This window comes from Triturus cristatus, chromosome 9 (genome assembly GCF_964204655.1).
Source record: "Triturus cristatus chromosome 9, aTriCri1.1, whole genome shotgun sequence".
Lineage (NCBI taxonomy): Eukaryota > Metazoa > Chordata > Amphibia > Caudata > Salamandridae > Triturus > Triturus cristatus.
This window is the reverse complement of record NC_140592.1, coordinates 1,284,597,450-1,284,614,563: the sequence shown is the minus strand read 5'-3', so window position 1 is coordinate 1,284,614,563 and position 17,114 is coordinate 1,284,597,450. Positions and strand designations below refer to the sequence as shown.

Here is a 17,114-nt window from a genome sequence, read left to right as displayed (position 1 = left end):
TTTAGGAAATAGGATTGTTTATTGCAACCAACTGTGACTGTTTACACAAATTTATTGCTTGAAACAAAAGTATTTATATTCAACCTCTCATTCTGAGAAAGTATATTTTTACCCCCTTTGTGGTTCTAAAAATAAAACAAGCATATATTTTATATATACAAATCATTGGCCTAGAGTTCAGTTATTGAGTGTGTGAAACCATTTGCTGACTGAGTGTGTACAATAAATGCTTTACACTGTCCTCTGGTACTGCCTTACTGCTCGACCAAGCTACCACTTTTTGAGAGTAAGGTCATACCTAACTTTGACCTCTATCAGCCTCTGGGGGACTGTGGACTCTGTACACCCTGTACCTATTAGGGAACAGTATATACAGAGCCACTTTCTCACAAAGGCTGCTCTCCATAGCTACCACTAGGATAGCTTTCAATAAAGATTGTCTTTAACCAATTCACCATAAGGGGTTGTTTGGACTGATACAAGGTGCCCACTAGAACTAGTGGACAGCATATACCAGGCCAACTTCTCTCACACTTCCTTCTGTAAGATGGACAGATGGTCCCCTGTTAATCATTCTACAGACAGTGGTAGGTGCCCCAGAGTGGCAATGAAGGGCAATGTGTTCCCTGTTTCCGACTATCTGCAGTACACACCTGTCCAAAGCTATGGTCTGCCAACCTGGCAATAATCATTGAAACCTGCCTCCAATTGGGTGGCTGCGCGCCACTAAGGGCAAGCTAAAGGGGTTTGGCAGGTGGGGATACGGGAGCATGTGGGGATGCGGGGGCAGGAGGGCCAGTGGACTGAGTGGCTCACTTACCTTCCCTGCAGGGGAGGTGGGCATCGCGGCCTTCGCCGTGAAACTGCTGGGTACCTTGCTGAGGCTGAATTGGCTGTCGGTCTGGGGTACCTCTACTGAAACCACGAAAGAAACAGTAGAGCTCTTGCAGCTGGCGAGGTGGGGCAGATAAGCCTGGGGAGTATGGTGTGGCTCTGCTCTCTTTGGCCCACTCTAGAGCGGAATCTGCCTTGGTGATTCCTGTCAACGGGCATGTCCATGAAGGACCATTGGACATTGCCTGAAAAACCGGTGGACCACAGCCAGGCGTGTCAGTGAATAGCGACACTGGTGCAAACAGAGAGCCCAATGGAATCAGTGGTATCCAAGCTAGAACGAATTGTGGACCTTTCTGCATCCCAACCATCCTGGATGGCTAGGGTCAGAACGAGTCAGAGATCTCGTGAGACACCTGGGAGGGCTTTGAGCCACTGAATCCCAAAGAGTGCGGAAATAGCAGCACAGCGGGCAACTGGAATTCATAGACCTGAGGGCTAAACTGATGGAAGAAAATACCCTCTACCCGAAGATATTCACTCATTTGGACTCCCTATTGGGGGAGTAGTCAGTAAGGTATTCAGGTTTGTCTGACTGGTAAATGGCTGCACCACAAAGCTTTCAAGGGAGGAGTGTGGAAGAAAAACTGCAGGGTTTCCCCGTGCAGGGCGCTGGCATCTCACAATTAGGCAATTGACTGAGGGGCAGGAGAAAAGTTTAGACCAGCCCCTGAGACAGAATATGTCAATATCTCATTGAAGATAAGGAGTGGCTCAGTAGATGATCGCCCCAGCTGGAACACTTCCGTCAAGACATTTTTTTTTTACCTTAAATGTGGGAAGTTGGAGTTTGAGAACTTTGGCTCCCCTTTGCATGACCACTGCAAAAGATGCACTCTCCTCAGTGGGAGGGCGGGAGGTGAGAGGAGTCCCAACTTAGGGGAAGTGTCAAGGCCACTGGCTTCTTGAAGGTCAACATACCACTTTTCTTTGTGGTGTGATTGCCTTATCTCATCACCCACATCGTAACTGCTGTCTGAATCCGTACCAAATAAGGAATGGAGTATGTGTTTCGTTCATTAAGGAGTTTGTAATTCAAGCAGGGAAGGCTTGCTTTGACCGAAATCAAATGCGGCCTCAATAAGGGTCGTAGCAGCGCCAACCCAGAGCCCAGACAGCACAATGGGCACCTCGTCCTCCAGTGTCGATGGAGTCAGCATCGGCATTGAGGTTCCAGGAATTGATGTGGAGCTGGGGCAGGAGGCTGAGTTGGTGCAGGAGCTGGGGTGGGAGACGGGGGAGATATTGGTGGATTCATAGGTACCATCTGGTGCTGAGGAATAACCCGTCAGTGATATCCCAAAAGGAAGGGCTCTCGGCTCCTTGGGGCCCATAGGTGCACCAGAGGTAGTCGTTAAAGAACCGAAGAGTCAGACCATGGACTTGCGGATCTCTTCCATCTAACTCGGTGTCGTAGATGGCCTCAGAAATACAAGTTGTGCTGGGACAAGTTGTGGGATGGGCTCTAATGTCGGCTGACTTCCAGAGCAAGGTCGAGAGGCATTGTGATGCCATGACGCCTTCTCAGGAGTATGTGAGTGGGGAAGGGGCAATGTTTTTTATTCGACTTACCCAAAAACTTGGAGCTCGAAGACTGACCTTGGGAACGACTCCTACCACTTCTAGACTGAGAACGGACCAGGACCGACCCTTCGACTTGGACCAGTCTTGCCACAGAGTCTTTCAGTGCTTGCCAACAGAGTTTCTCCGCAAGGTCTCATATGGACCTTAGGGTTCATTGATACGCTGTCACTGCTGCATTACATTCGAAGCCCCACCCCAAGCACCACTGGCAAACCTAGTGAGGTTTTCTCAGAGACATTTCTTTGTCACAGTCCTTAAAACCTGTCATTTTGGGAGTTGACATTTCCCTTGGACACAGAATTTGTTTTGAAGTAAACCGCCTCAAAGAGACAAAAACTAGCTCCGGATCTGCATCTTGTAGCGCGGAAAGAAAGGAACTGACATCAGCTCTTGGTAGGGGCACATATATGATCCAAAAGTCATTTCTGGAAAGTAAAGGAGTCAGCGCATAGCCGCATGGTGCCACCTACTGGTACGCAGAGGTACTGCTGAAAAAGTTTCCGCATTCAGTCCGACGCCTGGAAATATTTAAAAGGTGAGAAATCTGTGGTTAGAAGTCTCTATCAGAAGTTCTATTCCACAGCCCAAACCTGCTCACTACCTCCCACAGGATGTGCCTCTATGCCCACTCTCAGTCATTAACTGGCTGAAATGTCTCTCAATGTTCCATGCTTGCTGAGCAATTCTTAGAGGATGTGCTGCTGCCCCTCCTGCAAGCCCAGTACTGCCTCAAGATCTTCTTCACGTGCCACGGCTGTTCACTAACTCCCAGAGCATGTCGGGATGCACCCATTGATAATCATTAACTGCCCTGAAGCTGCATGCAATGTCCAGGGGCAGTCACTAAGCGCTGGAGAATGTACCTCTATTCATAGCTGGCCATTTGAAGCATGTATTACCCCATAATGAAATGCACACCTATGTCAGCTGTGGGGTGGGCATATATGGACACCTTTTCTAGACCACTCTCTGCAGGTGTAGTTTGGGCATAGAAACCTTTCCAGGACCGCTCTCTTCAGGTATAGTGTAGGCATAGACACCTTTCCAGGACCCCTCTCTTGAGGTATAGTGTAGGCATAGACACCTTTCTAGGACCCCTCTCTGCAAGTGCAATGTAGACATAGGTAGACAACTTTCCTGGACTCCTCTATGTAGGTATAGCGTGGGCATCGGCAGACATCTTTCATGGACCCCTCGCTGCAGGTGTTGTGTGGGCATAGGGGCACACCTTTCCTGGACCCCTTTCTGCAGGTGTTGTGTGGGCATATGTGGAGGGCTTTCATGGACCCCTCGCTGCAGGTGTAGTGTGGGCATATGTGGAGGCCTTTCCTGGACCCCTTTCTGCAGGTGTAGTGTGGGCATATGTGGAGGCCTTTCCTGGACGCCTTTCTGCAGGTGTAGAGTGGGCATATGTGGAGGGCTTTCATGGACCCCTCGCTGCAGGTGTAGTGTGGGCATATGTGGAGGCCTTTCCTGGACGCATTTCTGCAGGTGTAGTGTGGGCATATGTGGAGTCCTTTCCTGGACCCCTTTCTGCAGGTGTAGAGTGGGCATATGTGGACACCTTTCCTGGACCCCTTTCTGCAGGTGTAGTGTGGGCATATGTGGAGGCCTTTCCTGGACCCCTTTCTGCAGGTGTAGAGTGGGCATATGTGGAGGCCTTTCCTGGACCCCTCGCTGCAGGTGTAGTGTGGGCATATGTGGAGGCCTTTCCTGGACCCCTTTCTGCAGGTGTAGTGTGGGCATATGTGGACACCTTCCCTGGACCCCTTTCTGCAGGTGTAGTGTGGGCATATGTGGAGGCCTTTCATGAACCCCTCGCTGCAGGTGTAGTGTGGGCATATGTGGAGGCCTTTCCTGGACCCCTTTCTGCAGGTGTAGAGTGGGCATATGTGGAGGCCTTTCATGAACCCCTCGCTGCAGGTGTAGTGTGGGCATATGTGGAGGCCTTTCCTGGACCCCTTTCTGCAGGTGTAGAGTGGGCATATGTGGACACCTTTCCTGGACCCCTTTCTGCAGGTGTAGTGTGGGCATATGTGGAGGCCTTTCATGAACCCCTCGCTGCAGGTGTACTGTGGGCATATGTGGAGGCCTTTCCTGGACCCCTCTCTGCAGGTGTTGTGTGGGTATATGTGGAGGGCTTTCATGGACCCCTCGCTGCAGGTGTAGTGTGGGCATATGTGGAGGCCTTTCCTGGACCCCTTTCTGCAAGTGTAGAGAGGGCATATGTGGACACCTTTCCTGGACCCCTTTCTGCAGGTGTAGTGTGGGCATATGTGGAGGCCTTTCATGGACCCCTCGCTGCAGGTGTAGTGTGGGCATATGTGGACACCTTTCCTGGACCACTCTCTGCAGGTGTAGTGTGGGCATATGTGGAGGCCTTTCATGGACCCCTCTCTGCAGGTATAGTGTGGGCATGGGTGGACGCCTTTCCTGGACCCCCTCGCCGCAGGTGTAGTGTGGGCATATGTGGAGGCCTTTCCTGGACCCCTTTCTGCAGGTGTAGAGAGGGCATATGTGGAGGCCTTTCCTGGACCCCTTTCTGCAGGTGTAGTGTGGGCATATGTGGAGGCCTTTCCTGGACCCTTCTTTGCAGGTATAGTGTGGGCATGGGTGGACGCCTTTCCTGGACCCCCTCGCTGCAGGTGTAGTGTGGGCATATGTGGAGGCCTTTCCTGGACCCTTCTCTGCAGGTATAGTGTGGGCATGGGTGGACGCCTTTCCTGGACCCCTTGCTGCAGTTGTAGTGTGGGCATGGGTGGACGCCATTCCTGGACCCCCTCGCTGCAGGTGTAGAGTGGGCATATGTGGACACCTTTCCTGGACCACTCTCTGCAGGTGTAGTGTGGGCATATGTGGAGGCCTTTCCTGGACCCCTTGCTGCAGGTGTAGTGTGGGCATATGTGGAGGCCTTTCCTGGACCACTCTCTGCAGGTGTAGTGTGGGCATAGGGGCACACCTTTCCTGGACCCCTCTCTGCAGGTGTAGTGTGGGCATATGTGGAGGCCTTTCCTGGACGCCTTTCTGCAGGTGTAGAGTGGGCATATGTGGACACCTTTCCTGGACCACTTTCTGCAGGTGTAGTGTGGGCATATGTGGAGGCCTTTCCTGGACCCTTCTTTGCAGGTATAGTGTGGGCATGGGTGGACGCCTTTCCTGGACCCCCTCGCTGCAGGTGTAGTGTGGGCATATGTGGAGGCCTTTCATGGACCCCTCGCTGCAGGTATAGTGTGTGCATGGGTGGACGTCTTTCATGGACCCCTCTCAACAGGTAAGATAAAGGACTTCAGCCCTAAAACAGAAGATACCATGTCCACCCCAATCCCAAGCTAAGGGTGGAGCCCAATGACACGCTGGTGCCACAGCCCCTCAGTACCTGCAGTGCGTTGCTGAAGTCCTTCAGCTCCAGGTAGAGCACCCCACGGTTGATGAGCACCTTGGTGTCCGTTTCCTTGCATGGAGCGAGGAGCAGCACAGTGCTGTAATCCGCCAGAGCCTACAACAAAAGGAAAGGAGGCTTTGAACACAAGGATTGCATATGTGCGATGAGTGAGCTTTCTCTGAAGATGAGCTTGGAAGAGAAATCTAACCTAAAGTGCATCTGATACAAGTCACAGTATGTTAGGAGTGAAGCCTTTTGATGCATAAAAGCTGTTTCTTGAAGACAACTGGATAAAACCTACAAAGAACCACTGGAAAGAGACGGAAAACATGAGCCCTACACCATCCAAACAAAGGCCATGCTGGTGCCTGGCCAAATTTTGAATGTACTGTTTTGCCCTGAAATCCCATGCCCTGTCTGCTTTATTATTTTATGATTCTCCCTGTGCCCCTTCCACGGTCCTTCTGAGATCTACAGTCTGCCCTTTGAGGCCTGATCTGAGCTCAGTAGAGACGACACCTCTGCATTGAAAAGGCAATGCGCTCTATTAATGCTGGGGGGATGAACCCCAACCTACAATAATAATAATAATAATAATAATCCACATTTGTACAGCGCAAACAATCACCTGTAAGGGTCTCTAGGCCTAATCTGCCGCCGGCGCCGGGGATCGAACAGTGATCCACAGATTCTGGAGTCAGTCGCCCTGGCTGCGGCGCCACACCTCTTCCCTGGCCACACAGTTGGTGTGGATGTCAACATGGCTAGCGGTCGACTGGGACCATGAATGGTTGTTTCTGTGAACATCACAGGAGACACTGACTTGTTATGAGCACCGTTTACTCCAGGCTGCAGCACCTGTCTCTCCCCGCATTCCATGCATGCGGGGAGGGTTGGTTGCCACAAATTCACCCGCCGATTGGGCCCTATCGTTCCTCATTCCGCAGATTTACCCTTTTGGGGTTTGCAGTATTATCATCTGTGGCCACCTGACATACCACACAAGAGTGCTCAGGGAGAGATTTTACGCTTCTGGACTGGTATCTATGATACACTCCAGCTTGTCCCGCTTCCAACATTGACTGAATGCAATGGTCTTAATCCAGGGCCATTTCTGGCATATAATGCTGCGGCAGCTGCAGTTCGCCTCATCTGGGAGGCAGGCGGCAACCAAACACCAGGTTCAATGTCTTGGACACCCTGGAAACACCGGGAATACCAGGCAGCGCTGTGACATGCATGCGTAGATCCGCCCTCAGAGCGACCTGGGAGCTGCCATTGGACGAAGACATCCAGGGCACGGAATGCAGTGGAACTTACAATACACTGAAGGGGTTAACAGGAACCCCGCTTCAGGTATACGTATCTCAACAATCTTCTCCGCACACACCTGTCTTCTGCGCATCTGGCTGAATCTACCCTGATGGTGTTAACAGGAACCCCGTTTCAGGTATACACACCTCAACAATCTTCTCCGCACACACCTGTCTTCTCCGCACACACCTGTCTTCTCTGCACACCTGTCTTCTCCACACTCCTGTCTTCTCCGCACACACCTGTCTTCTGCGCACCTGGCTGAATCTACCCTGATGGGGTTAACAGGAACCCCGTTTCAGGTATACACACCTCAACAATCTTCTCCGCACACACCTGTCTTCTCCGCACACACCTGTCTTCTCCGCACACCTGTCTTCTCCACACACCTGTCTTCTCCGCACACACCTGTCTTCTCCGCATACCTGTCTTCTGCGCACCTGGCTGAATCTACCCTGAAGAGGTTAACAGGAAACCCGCTTTGGGTATACACATCTCAACAATCTTCTCCGCACACACCTGTCTTCTGCGCACCTGGCTGAATCTACCCTGAAGGGGTTAACAGGAACCCCGCTTCGGCTATACACATCTCAACAATCTTCTCCTCACACACTTGTCTTCTGCGCACCTGGCTGAATCTACCCTGAAGGGGTTAACAGGAACCCCGCTTCGGGTATACACATCTCAACAGTCTTCTCCGCAAACACCTGTCTTCTGCGCACCTGGCTGAATCTACACTGAAGGGGTTAACAGGAACCCCGCTTCGGGTATACACATCTCAACAATCTTCTCCGCACACACCTGTCTTCTGCGCACCTGGCTGAATCTACCCTGAAGGGGTTAACAGGAACCCCGCTTCAGGTATACACACCTCAACAATCTTCTCCGCACACACCTGTCTTCTGTGCACCTGGCTGAATCTACCCTGAAGGGGTTAACAGGAACCCCGTTTCGGGTATACACATCTCAACAATCTTCTCCGCACACACCTGTCTTCTGCGCACCTGGCTGAATCTACACTGAAGGGGTTAACAGGAACCCCATTTCGGGTATACACATCTCAACAATCTTCTCCGCACACACCTGTCTTCTGCGCACCTGGCTGAATCTACCCTGAAGGGGTTAACAGGAACCCCGCTTCAGGTATACACACCTCAACAATCTTCTCTGCACACCCCTGTCTTCTCCGCACACCCCTGTCTTCTCCGCACACCCCTGTCTTCTCCGAACACCTGTCTTCTCCGCACACCCCTGTCTTCTCCGCACACACCTGTCTTCTCCGCACACACCTGTCTTCTCCGCACACACCTGTCTTCTGCGCACCTGGCTGAATCTACCCTGAAGGGGTTAACAGGAACCCCGCTTCAGGTATACACACCTCAACAATCTTCTCCGCACACACCTGTCTTCTGCGCACCTGGCTGAATATACTCAGGATAGAAAGCTTTATCCTTGATGTTGCTGTCTTCACAAATAGAAAGCGAACAGCATGGTATATGATGCTATTAGCGCAGATTCTATACTTTGTTTCCATAAAACAATGACATCAGCAGAGACATCACTAGGCTTAAGTCTGAGCGCCGACTCCACGTTAGACTGTTTTCCGCACAGTGGGTGAGAGTGGCATGGAGTGGTGAGTGAACGCAGTATGGTGCACATGTGTATTATGAAAAGAGTTCAATAAAAGGGAAGGGGTCTGCAAGCAGAGCACACACTTCCGCGGAGGAGGGCGAACGGGTGTGAATATACCGTACTACATGCTACGAGCAGATGCTTACAGAAACATCTGCCGAAGCCTGTGTTGCTGTAGATACACATGCTCTGCATCGACTGTAAGGCAGTGCTCCGCACTAGCACTGGTAGTGTGAGGACAATGCCGATGTCTGACATGAAGTCCTTAGGGTCGTTTTACCAACCAAGGCCTGTTGCTGGGCTTAGACACAATAGTGCATGGGGAAAGCATGTGGGGTGACACAAGTGGCTGCTTTATACATGTCAGTGTAATAGGGACGCATCGGAGGACGCGACCTCTGTGCACTCCAAGATGGCGCCCAGGCAGGAACATCAGAAGAAGGAAGTCAGCGGGGAAGAAGCAACGGCCTGCGCGGGACTGACGTCATCGGCAACAGGGGGAGATAAGTCGAACCTGGTGTGTGGAGAGGGGCTGGAAAATCCCGAGGAGAGGAGGCAGAGACAGCGCGAAGGAGAAACGACCAGCAGACCGGCTGAGGACCTGAATCAGAGGACCTGGAAAGAACCGTCCGGAGGGAAGGCCCGGTGGAGTGCCGGAGAAGGAGGAAAAGAACCGAAGAGGGAGGTTTCCCCAACACCAACTGCGCACGTATCCGGACGTCCCCAGGAGAAACAGGACGCCGAGATACCCCACGCTTCGGTCCAGGAGGACCGTAGCTCCAGACAAATGCCGTTTTTACACTTCTGGAGGAGGTTGGATGGGAGGGGAAGGACATGGGATTGTGCATGAATACTGGGCACCGCCTAGGACCGCTCCTTCAAATACCCCTGTTCCCTCACAGGCCGCGGTGATATACTGTACAGGTGGAGGCTCAGCACACTACACTGAGCACAGTATTAACCGGGACTGACTGGTGGTGGTTTTGTGTCTTTTGTTTTCTTCTGGGGACACCGAGCCCTCTGGGGAACCGACAAGGAGTTGAAAGGAAGCTACCTGAAGAAGAAGGGAGGCCCCAGGGATTGGAAGGCTGAACTGTTTTATGTTGTTCTGGTCATAGTCCTACGTTGCTCCAGTTTCCTCAAGGCTAAGGCCTTATAAGACATTTACTTTCAATAAATCCTTATAGGTGTTTCAGCACCTTTTCCACAAACATGTTCCGAGTGGATTTGTGTTACTGAGACTGAGAGTGAACGCTGGTCCCGGGAGGGGTATTCATCACAGTCAGCTATTGGGATACTGCTCATAAAGGCCATGGTTGTTGCTTCTGTGCATATACAGTGCACCTCGGAGTAACAGGGATTGCTTTTCTGGCGTTTTGACAGCAGGTTTGTATACACTTGAGTTTCCATCTGGAAATACCGGCCTTAGAAATAGGCTGCTCCTTGTGGAGTTTGGAAAAATCTACAAACAACTGGTGAGCTTTGCATAAGGGCGTCATGCTGTCAGTTTATGACATGAGAGCTGTTTGACATCTAGGGTGTGACGGGCTCTTTGCTACCGAGCCTGTTGAGGGAATAAGACTGGGAGCTCTACAGTAAGGTTACGGTGGAAAGGGGAAACCACTATGGGGAGGAACTTGGGGTTGGTTCTAAGAACGACCCTGTCCTTATGGACCTGAATATAAGGTTCTTGTAGCATGAGGACCTGCAACTCAATGATGTGCCTGAAGGATGTTACAGCTATGAGGAAAGCTATTTTCCAGCAAAGGAACAGGAGAAGGTAAGAGTGGAGAGGCTCAAACGGGGCAGATGTCCCCATGAGAATGGTGAGGACCACACTGAGATTTGAGGCAGGGGGAACTCTGGGAGGCATGACCCTTTTGAGGCCCTCCAAGAAGGCCTTAACCACAGGGATGCAAAGAAGGGAGGAATGTTCCCTCTTTTGCCTGTAAACGTCTACGGGTGTTAAATGCTGACGTACAGAAGTGTACACGAGACATGAATTTTGCAGATGGAGAAGGTAACAGATAATGTCCTGGACAATTGGTTTAAGGGGTTTGGAGAGGCAATAGTGGACAAATCTCTTCCATTTTGCTGTATAGTAGGCTCTTGTGGTAGACCAACAGGACTCATGTAAGAGGTCCATGCACTCTTCCTTAGGACGGAGATAGCCAAACTCTAGAACCTCTGGTACCAATCACTAGATTGAGGGGTTTGGGGTCTAGGTGTCGGATTTGGCCATGGCTGCAAGTGAAAAGGTTGGGCCTGTTGAGGAGCTTCTCATGGAGGCCAACTGCCATCTCAAGGAGTGTCGAATACCAGGGCTCTGTCTGGCCCATACGCGGGCTACAAGGATCATGGTTTGGGATGTTTGTTACATCTTCTGCACCATGTACAGAAGGAGTGGGAGAGGCGGAAAAGCATGGGCAAATATCTCTGACCAGTTCATCAATAGCGGATTGCCCATGGACTGTGTGTGTGGATGTGGCTACCTGGAGGCGAGGTTTGGGCATTTTGCATTTTCGATGTGTGGAGTGCTTCAGCGATGGAAGTCCTGGAGCAGGCCTTACGGGTAGAGTTCCCACTCGTGGACTTGTTGATGCGTCCTGCCAAGTCACTGCCAACTCCTGGAAGGTACTCTGCCAGAACTTGTAAGTGACGGCAGATTGCACAATTCCATCTCTTTTGCGCTCTTATTACAGCGGAAGATAGGGACTGCCGTCTGAAATATGGAGCCAGGTGAGGTGCCTAATGAGGACGCTAGTGTTCCCCCGGCAGGAAGCGGTGTCGGCAGTGTTGAGGCACAGCAGATAATGGCATTGGATACAGTCTTACCCTCTAAAACTATTTCCTCCCCCTTCCTAAATTTGTCCGAGAGATGCTTGCTTAGCTCCTGCAGCTCGTCCCACTGTGTCCTGCTGTAGAAACCCTGTGGTAGGTGGAAGGTTGGAGGGTCACCCCACCCGTGGATACCCCAGGAACCAGCTCGTCCCACTGTGTCCTCCTGAAGAAACCCTGTGGTAGGTGGAAGGTTGGAGGGTCACCCCACCTGTGGATACCCCAGGAACCAGGATACCTACAACAGGGAAGCCGGGTGCATAGGTGCGAACTGACGTCGGAAACCGCCGTAGACCACAATGGAGGACTTCAGAAAAGATGCCGCTGGCGAAGAAGGTGAAAGAGTCCGGTGGAACCCAAAGGTGGGTTCAGGAGTTGAAAAACCGTCAAGCAGACGGGGCAGAGGGGACAGAGTCTATGCCACTCAGGAGTGAACAGGAGGCACAGAAGATGACTGCCCACTGATGTCAGGGATGCAGGAGAGTTGACAGTGCCCTTGAAGTTGCAGCTGTGTGAACCACGCGATGTTGTGGAAGACCAGGAGCCGTTTATGAGCTGTTCCAAGTCGGATGTCAAGAGCCAGAGGGTCGGTGTCCGTTGGGAGTACCAACAAGCCTTGGCAATGGCAACAAACGTAGTATGCGAAAAAGGTGCGGTGTTGGGACCAGCAAGGTCCAAATGACTCACCACGAGCAGGTAAGTCAGAGCAGGCCACGAGCAAGCAGGGGAGCCCACTGGAGCCAAAGAATACCCTCAAGAGGACCCACAGGCCAAAGGCACAGGAGTCACAAGAGGACCTTGAAGATCTCACCAAAGGATGAAGGCCATGATAACGGCTAGTCAACACGGTGCACAGGGGTACTGCTCCAGCAGTTCCGAAGACGGATACTGGCTTCAAACTTGCTATGAAGACCATGCAGGCCTCGAGGGAGTTGCAGAACCACCATCTGTGTTGCTGAACCTTTCAGAGTCTGAAGGAGCTCAAGAGCAGCAGACCGGTAAGCTTTGTTGCAGTGCCTGCATATGCAGGGAAGTGACTCCTTCACTTCAAGGGAGATTCCTTCGAGTGGCCTATAGAAGAACCTGTATTAGGCACAGGCACAGACGATGGAGAAGACTGGTAGGACGACGAGACCAGGAGCAGCAGGAGTCTACCTTGATGCAGTCTCGGTTTCCAAAGCGAAGTCCAATGTGCCCAGATAGTTGAAGATGAAGTGGTTTTGGATCTGAATCTTGTCCCACAACGAATACAAAGGGTTGGGGCGTTTCAGGGGTCCCTCCCACAGGAGGGGCTGGTCAGTGGAAAGGATACTCCCATGTCCTTTGTCCGGTTGTGCGCCAGACCTATTTGTCCTACCTTCCCCTGCTCGCGCTTGGCTCAGCTGCATGAGGGCAGAATCGTGTCTCTGGTAGGCAGCATCCATAGTTTGATGTATGGGTCTAGAAGACTGGTACTGGGAGCACTCAGGGCCTCTCTGAGGTACTTTGCAGTGCATGGAATCATACCTCCAACACCGTTTACAATGTTGGGGTATGATTCCACCATGTTTGATACCAAACATGACAGGGTTTATTATAGCCAGTTTTGAGATAGCCATTGCGTAATGATGCATGGCCACTCTATATATCGTAATGGCTGATGCACTTACAACCCAGGAGAATGGGCTCCGTAGGTTGTAGGGGTGTCCCGCTCATGCAGGGGCACCCTCACACTTAGAACGAGCACCCTACCTTCAGTATTGAAAGGCCTGTATTAGGAGTGACATAGGTTTTAAGTGCACTGAGCTCATATACAAGGAAACATATCTGTCGTAAGTGGTGCTAGCACCAGCTTACACATTCTGCAATGGCAGGTCTGTAGTCACAATTTGTTTAAGCTCCCATGGGCGGAATAATACATGCTTCAGCCCATGGGTGACCCCTGGTGTACTTATGCCCTGGGTACCCTAGTACCATATACTAGGAACTTACAAGAGTATACCAGTAGCCAATCCGGGGGCTACCAAAGTAGTCACTACACCTGCCATTGCGGGAGAGGAGCCCCACAGAGTAGGCTATTCTTCAGTGCTTGGTGGGCCCTACTGCTACCATTTTGCCGGCAGTGTAGAGGTTTTGCTGTCCTTATCGAGTAGGGGAGTGTTGCCAGTGGCTTACTCAGAAGCCCACTTTGTGGTGTGTGGACTGCCAAGGAGTCATATGTGACATGGCCCTTGATGTAGGAAGGGTCATTGGGACAAGGTTTGTACTTTTTTGGCCTTTGGCATCATCACTCTGGCTTTGACCAGCTCTTTGAATGTGTTAGGAGCTGATTTTAACATGCCCTTTTGCATGATCAAGAACTGGATGGTGCCCTCAGATTTGAACGTCTCCACAAGGAAACGGTCTTTCCGGTGGAGGACATGCGTGTCTACCTTGTGAAAAGTGGCCGTCCATTGGTTCACCTCGTGATACGCCATGGTGCCGTCTGGGGGAGAAGTCCTAATAGGGTACTGATTCACATCTGTGTCTCCCAGGGGATCAACATCATAGTGGCCCCATGGGTTGTCTGTGGGGCCTGACTCAAAGGATGGCTCATGAGGGTTGGTTTGGCCGAAGGGGCTGTCTGAGTCATAGGAGGGATGTGGTGATCCCTCTTGTGACAGTGGAGGTGGTGAAATGGGCTGCATGAGGTAGTAGTTGTTGAGGGGGGCGTGGCTTGGACGCCGATCGGGATGGCGGCGTGAGCCTGCAGCTCCGAGCCTGATCCCGCCAATACTCCTGATAATCTACCGAGAGGGGCTATCGGCTGCACGGACTGCCAGTGCGGAGCGCCGGGGCTGCTGGGGCTGCAAGCAGGGAGACTGCGGAGGACGGTGTAGAGCCCGAGGCTGCAGATCCGGAGCGCAGTAATCAGCGGGCAAGATGGCGGCGGCCCCGACCTCGGAGCTCTAAGGAGGACGACGGAGGAACGTGACCGGAGGGTGACGGGGACGGCCTCGGCTGAACGGGACGACGGCGGCTATCGGGTGCCCCTGGGACTGAGAGCTGGGGGCTAGGCCCCCGGTCCCGAGTGGGGAGCGAGTTGACGGAGCTGCCCCTCCCCCCGCGTGGAGAGCGACGGCCGCCTGGGCTGGCGCGGCGCCCGACGGAGAGCAGGGAAGGCGAGGGGGACGGCGGAGTGCTGCACCCCAGGACCACAGTGTTGACCCCGCAGGACGGCTCGCCCTGGCCTGACTAGCAGTGGGACATCAGACGGAGGGATCTGGAGTGGCGAACAACGGCCCTGGCCAGAGCTGCCGAAGTGGGAGCGAGGGGAGCCGGACGTGGAGGGGCCCTCTGGCAGTCCGAAGGCAGCGCACGGGCTGCGATTGCAGCGGCCGTCGGGTGTAGCGGCCGCGCAGGACGGCGGACTTCGGAGCGGTTGGGTGGGGGCCCCCCCCCGCGGCACTCTTGAGGGGGGATCCCCGCCAAGCAGATGGCGAATCGGGGTGCTGCGCCACAGATGCCGGAGTCGGCCGCGGATGGCGGTGCCCAGGGTGACTCGGAGGGCTCGGCGCAGGAACGGCGCCTGAACGCATGGCTGGACAGTATTCTTGAGGCGATCACGGCCACTAAGGAGGCCCTGCACAACGACATTGCGCAGGTCGCCACTGGACTGGGTCTCTTGAGGGCGGACCATGCCAAATTGTCGGATCGAGTTAAGGACAATGAGATGAAGCTACAGGAGCTCGGCCCTGCAGTAGCGGCCGCGGACCACAAACTCGCCGACGTCCTGGGCCGCTTGGCAATGCTGGAGAGACGGGCGGAGGATGCCGAAGGCCGCAATCGCAGGAACAATGTACGGGTGGTGGGCCTCCCGGAAAACAGTGAAGGGAAGGATGCGGTGGCGTACATGGAGAACTGGTTCAAAACAGTGGTGGCCCCGGAGGGGCTCTCCCCCTTCTTCTCCCTGGAGCGGGTGCACAGGGTTCCGGCCCGCCCGCCGCCGCCGGGCCGCCCGCCCCGGCCGATGCTGGTCAGACTCTTGCATTACAGGGACAGAGATTTGTTGATCCAGAGGGCGCGATAGGAGGGCCCCTTTCAGGTGGCGAATAGCCCGGTGACGGTGTTCCCCGACTACACGCAGGAGGTCCAGAGGCATAGGGCTTCTTTTCTGGCAGTGAAGAAGGAACTGAGGGCCGAGGGGCTACAGTATTCCCTGCTTTTCCCGGCGAAATTAAGGGTGATTGTGGGCGACGCAACCCACTTCTTTCAGACTCCGGATGAAGCGGGGGCATGGCTCGAGCTGCATCGCGCTGGCACGGACCGCAAGGGGAAAGGCGCGAGGGAGAGGCGCCGGCCGACTCAAGTGCGGAAATCCCAACGCATCCGCAAACGTGATAACCTCAGGAGAGGGTTACGGGAGGACCAGCTGGCGGAGGACAGGCGGGGGGCGCTGGAGGCCACGGCGATCCTCACGGGATCCCCGCAAGAACGGATGTCGGTGGGCTCGGACACTGGTGACGATGGTGGACAATCAGGCGGTGAACTTTCGGAGGTGGAGAGCTCGGGGAGGCCGGCGGTCACCCCACAGACGGTGGATGGACTCTTCACTGGCTGACGCTGGGAGGGGGGGGCCTTTCTGGGGGCTCTGACCCCGGCGGAGCGCCCGGGCGTTCTGCGAACTGGAAGGTACTGTGCTGATGGATATGTGGGGTCCTGGGCTGGGGGCGAGGGCTGGGCCCAGTCTGGGTCGGCTCTGAGGCAACCCCTTGTGGCCCTTAAGGCTTTCTGTGGTGACGACCACAGAGTCGGGAATGTTTGGTGGGTTGTTGGTTTGGATGGGGGCTGATATGGTGTTATTGGGTCCTGTTCTGGGGAGAGGGGAGGGGGGAGTTTGTTGGGATGTTTTGGTTAAGGGGTTCTACTGCTTGGTTGGGGGTGCCCACTGGGCGCTGGTTCATAGGCTGAGAAATGGCTACAATGGGGACGTTACCTAATCTGAAATGCCTCACGTGGAATGTCCGAGGGCTCCGGACTATGACGAGGAGGTATAAAGTGCATGCCCAGCTAGTGAGGCGAGGCATCCAAATAGCCTTCTTGCAGGAAACGCATTTAACTAAGCAAGAACATGCCGCGCTGCAGAGGAGATGGCATGGTCAGGTGTTTGGCACCACGTACTCGGCGTTTGCCAGGGGAGTGTTGGTGTGGGTGAGAGCGGGGGTCCCATTCCAGGCTACGAATCAGTTGGTAGACCCTGAAGGTCGATATGTGGTGGTGGAGGGGCGGTTATATGGCCAGGATGTGGTACTGTGTAGCATCTATGCACCTAATGTGGAACAGGCACGCTTCTTTGCCGGCCTGACGGGAACGCTGGCGCACTTCCTGGCGGGCCCCATTCTGATAGGAGGGGACTTTAATTCGATAACGGATGTGGAGTTAGATAGATCGCATCCGCCGCTGGCGGACTCCCCGGTGCGCCGGTTAGCGGCGCACAGGGCGGACTGGCAGG

At 53.6% G+C, this 17,114-nt stretch overlaps 1 protein-coding gene across 1 annotated transcript in view; it reads right to left on the bottom strand.

Annotated features, from left to right (window-relative positions):
* TTC6 (tetratricopeptide repeat domain 6) overlaps positions 1-17,114 on the bottom strand; it is a 1,112,931-nt gene that overhangs the window by 223,456 nt on the left and 872,361 nt on the right. Inside the window, exon 28 of the mRNA XM_085627931.1 lies at positions 5,855-5,974. Coding sequence (XP_085484057.1) covers positions 5,855-5,974 — 120 coding nt within the window. The remainder of the gene's footprint in view (positions 1-5,854; positions 5,975-17,114) is intronic.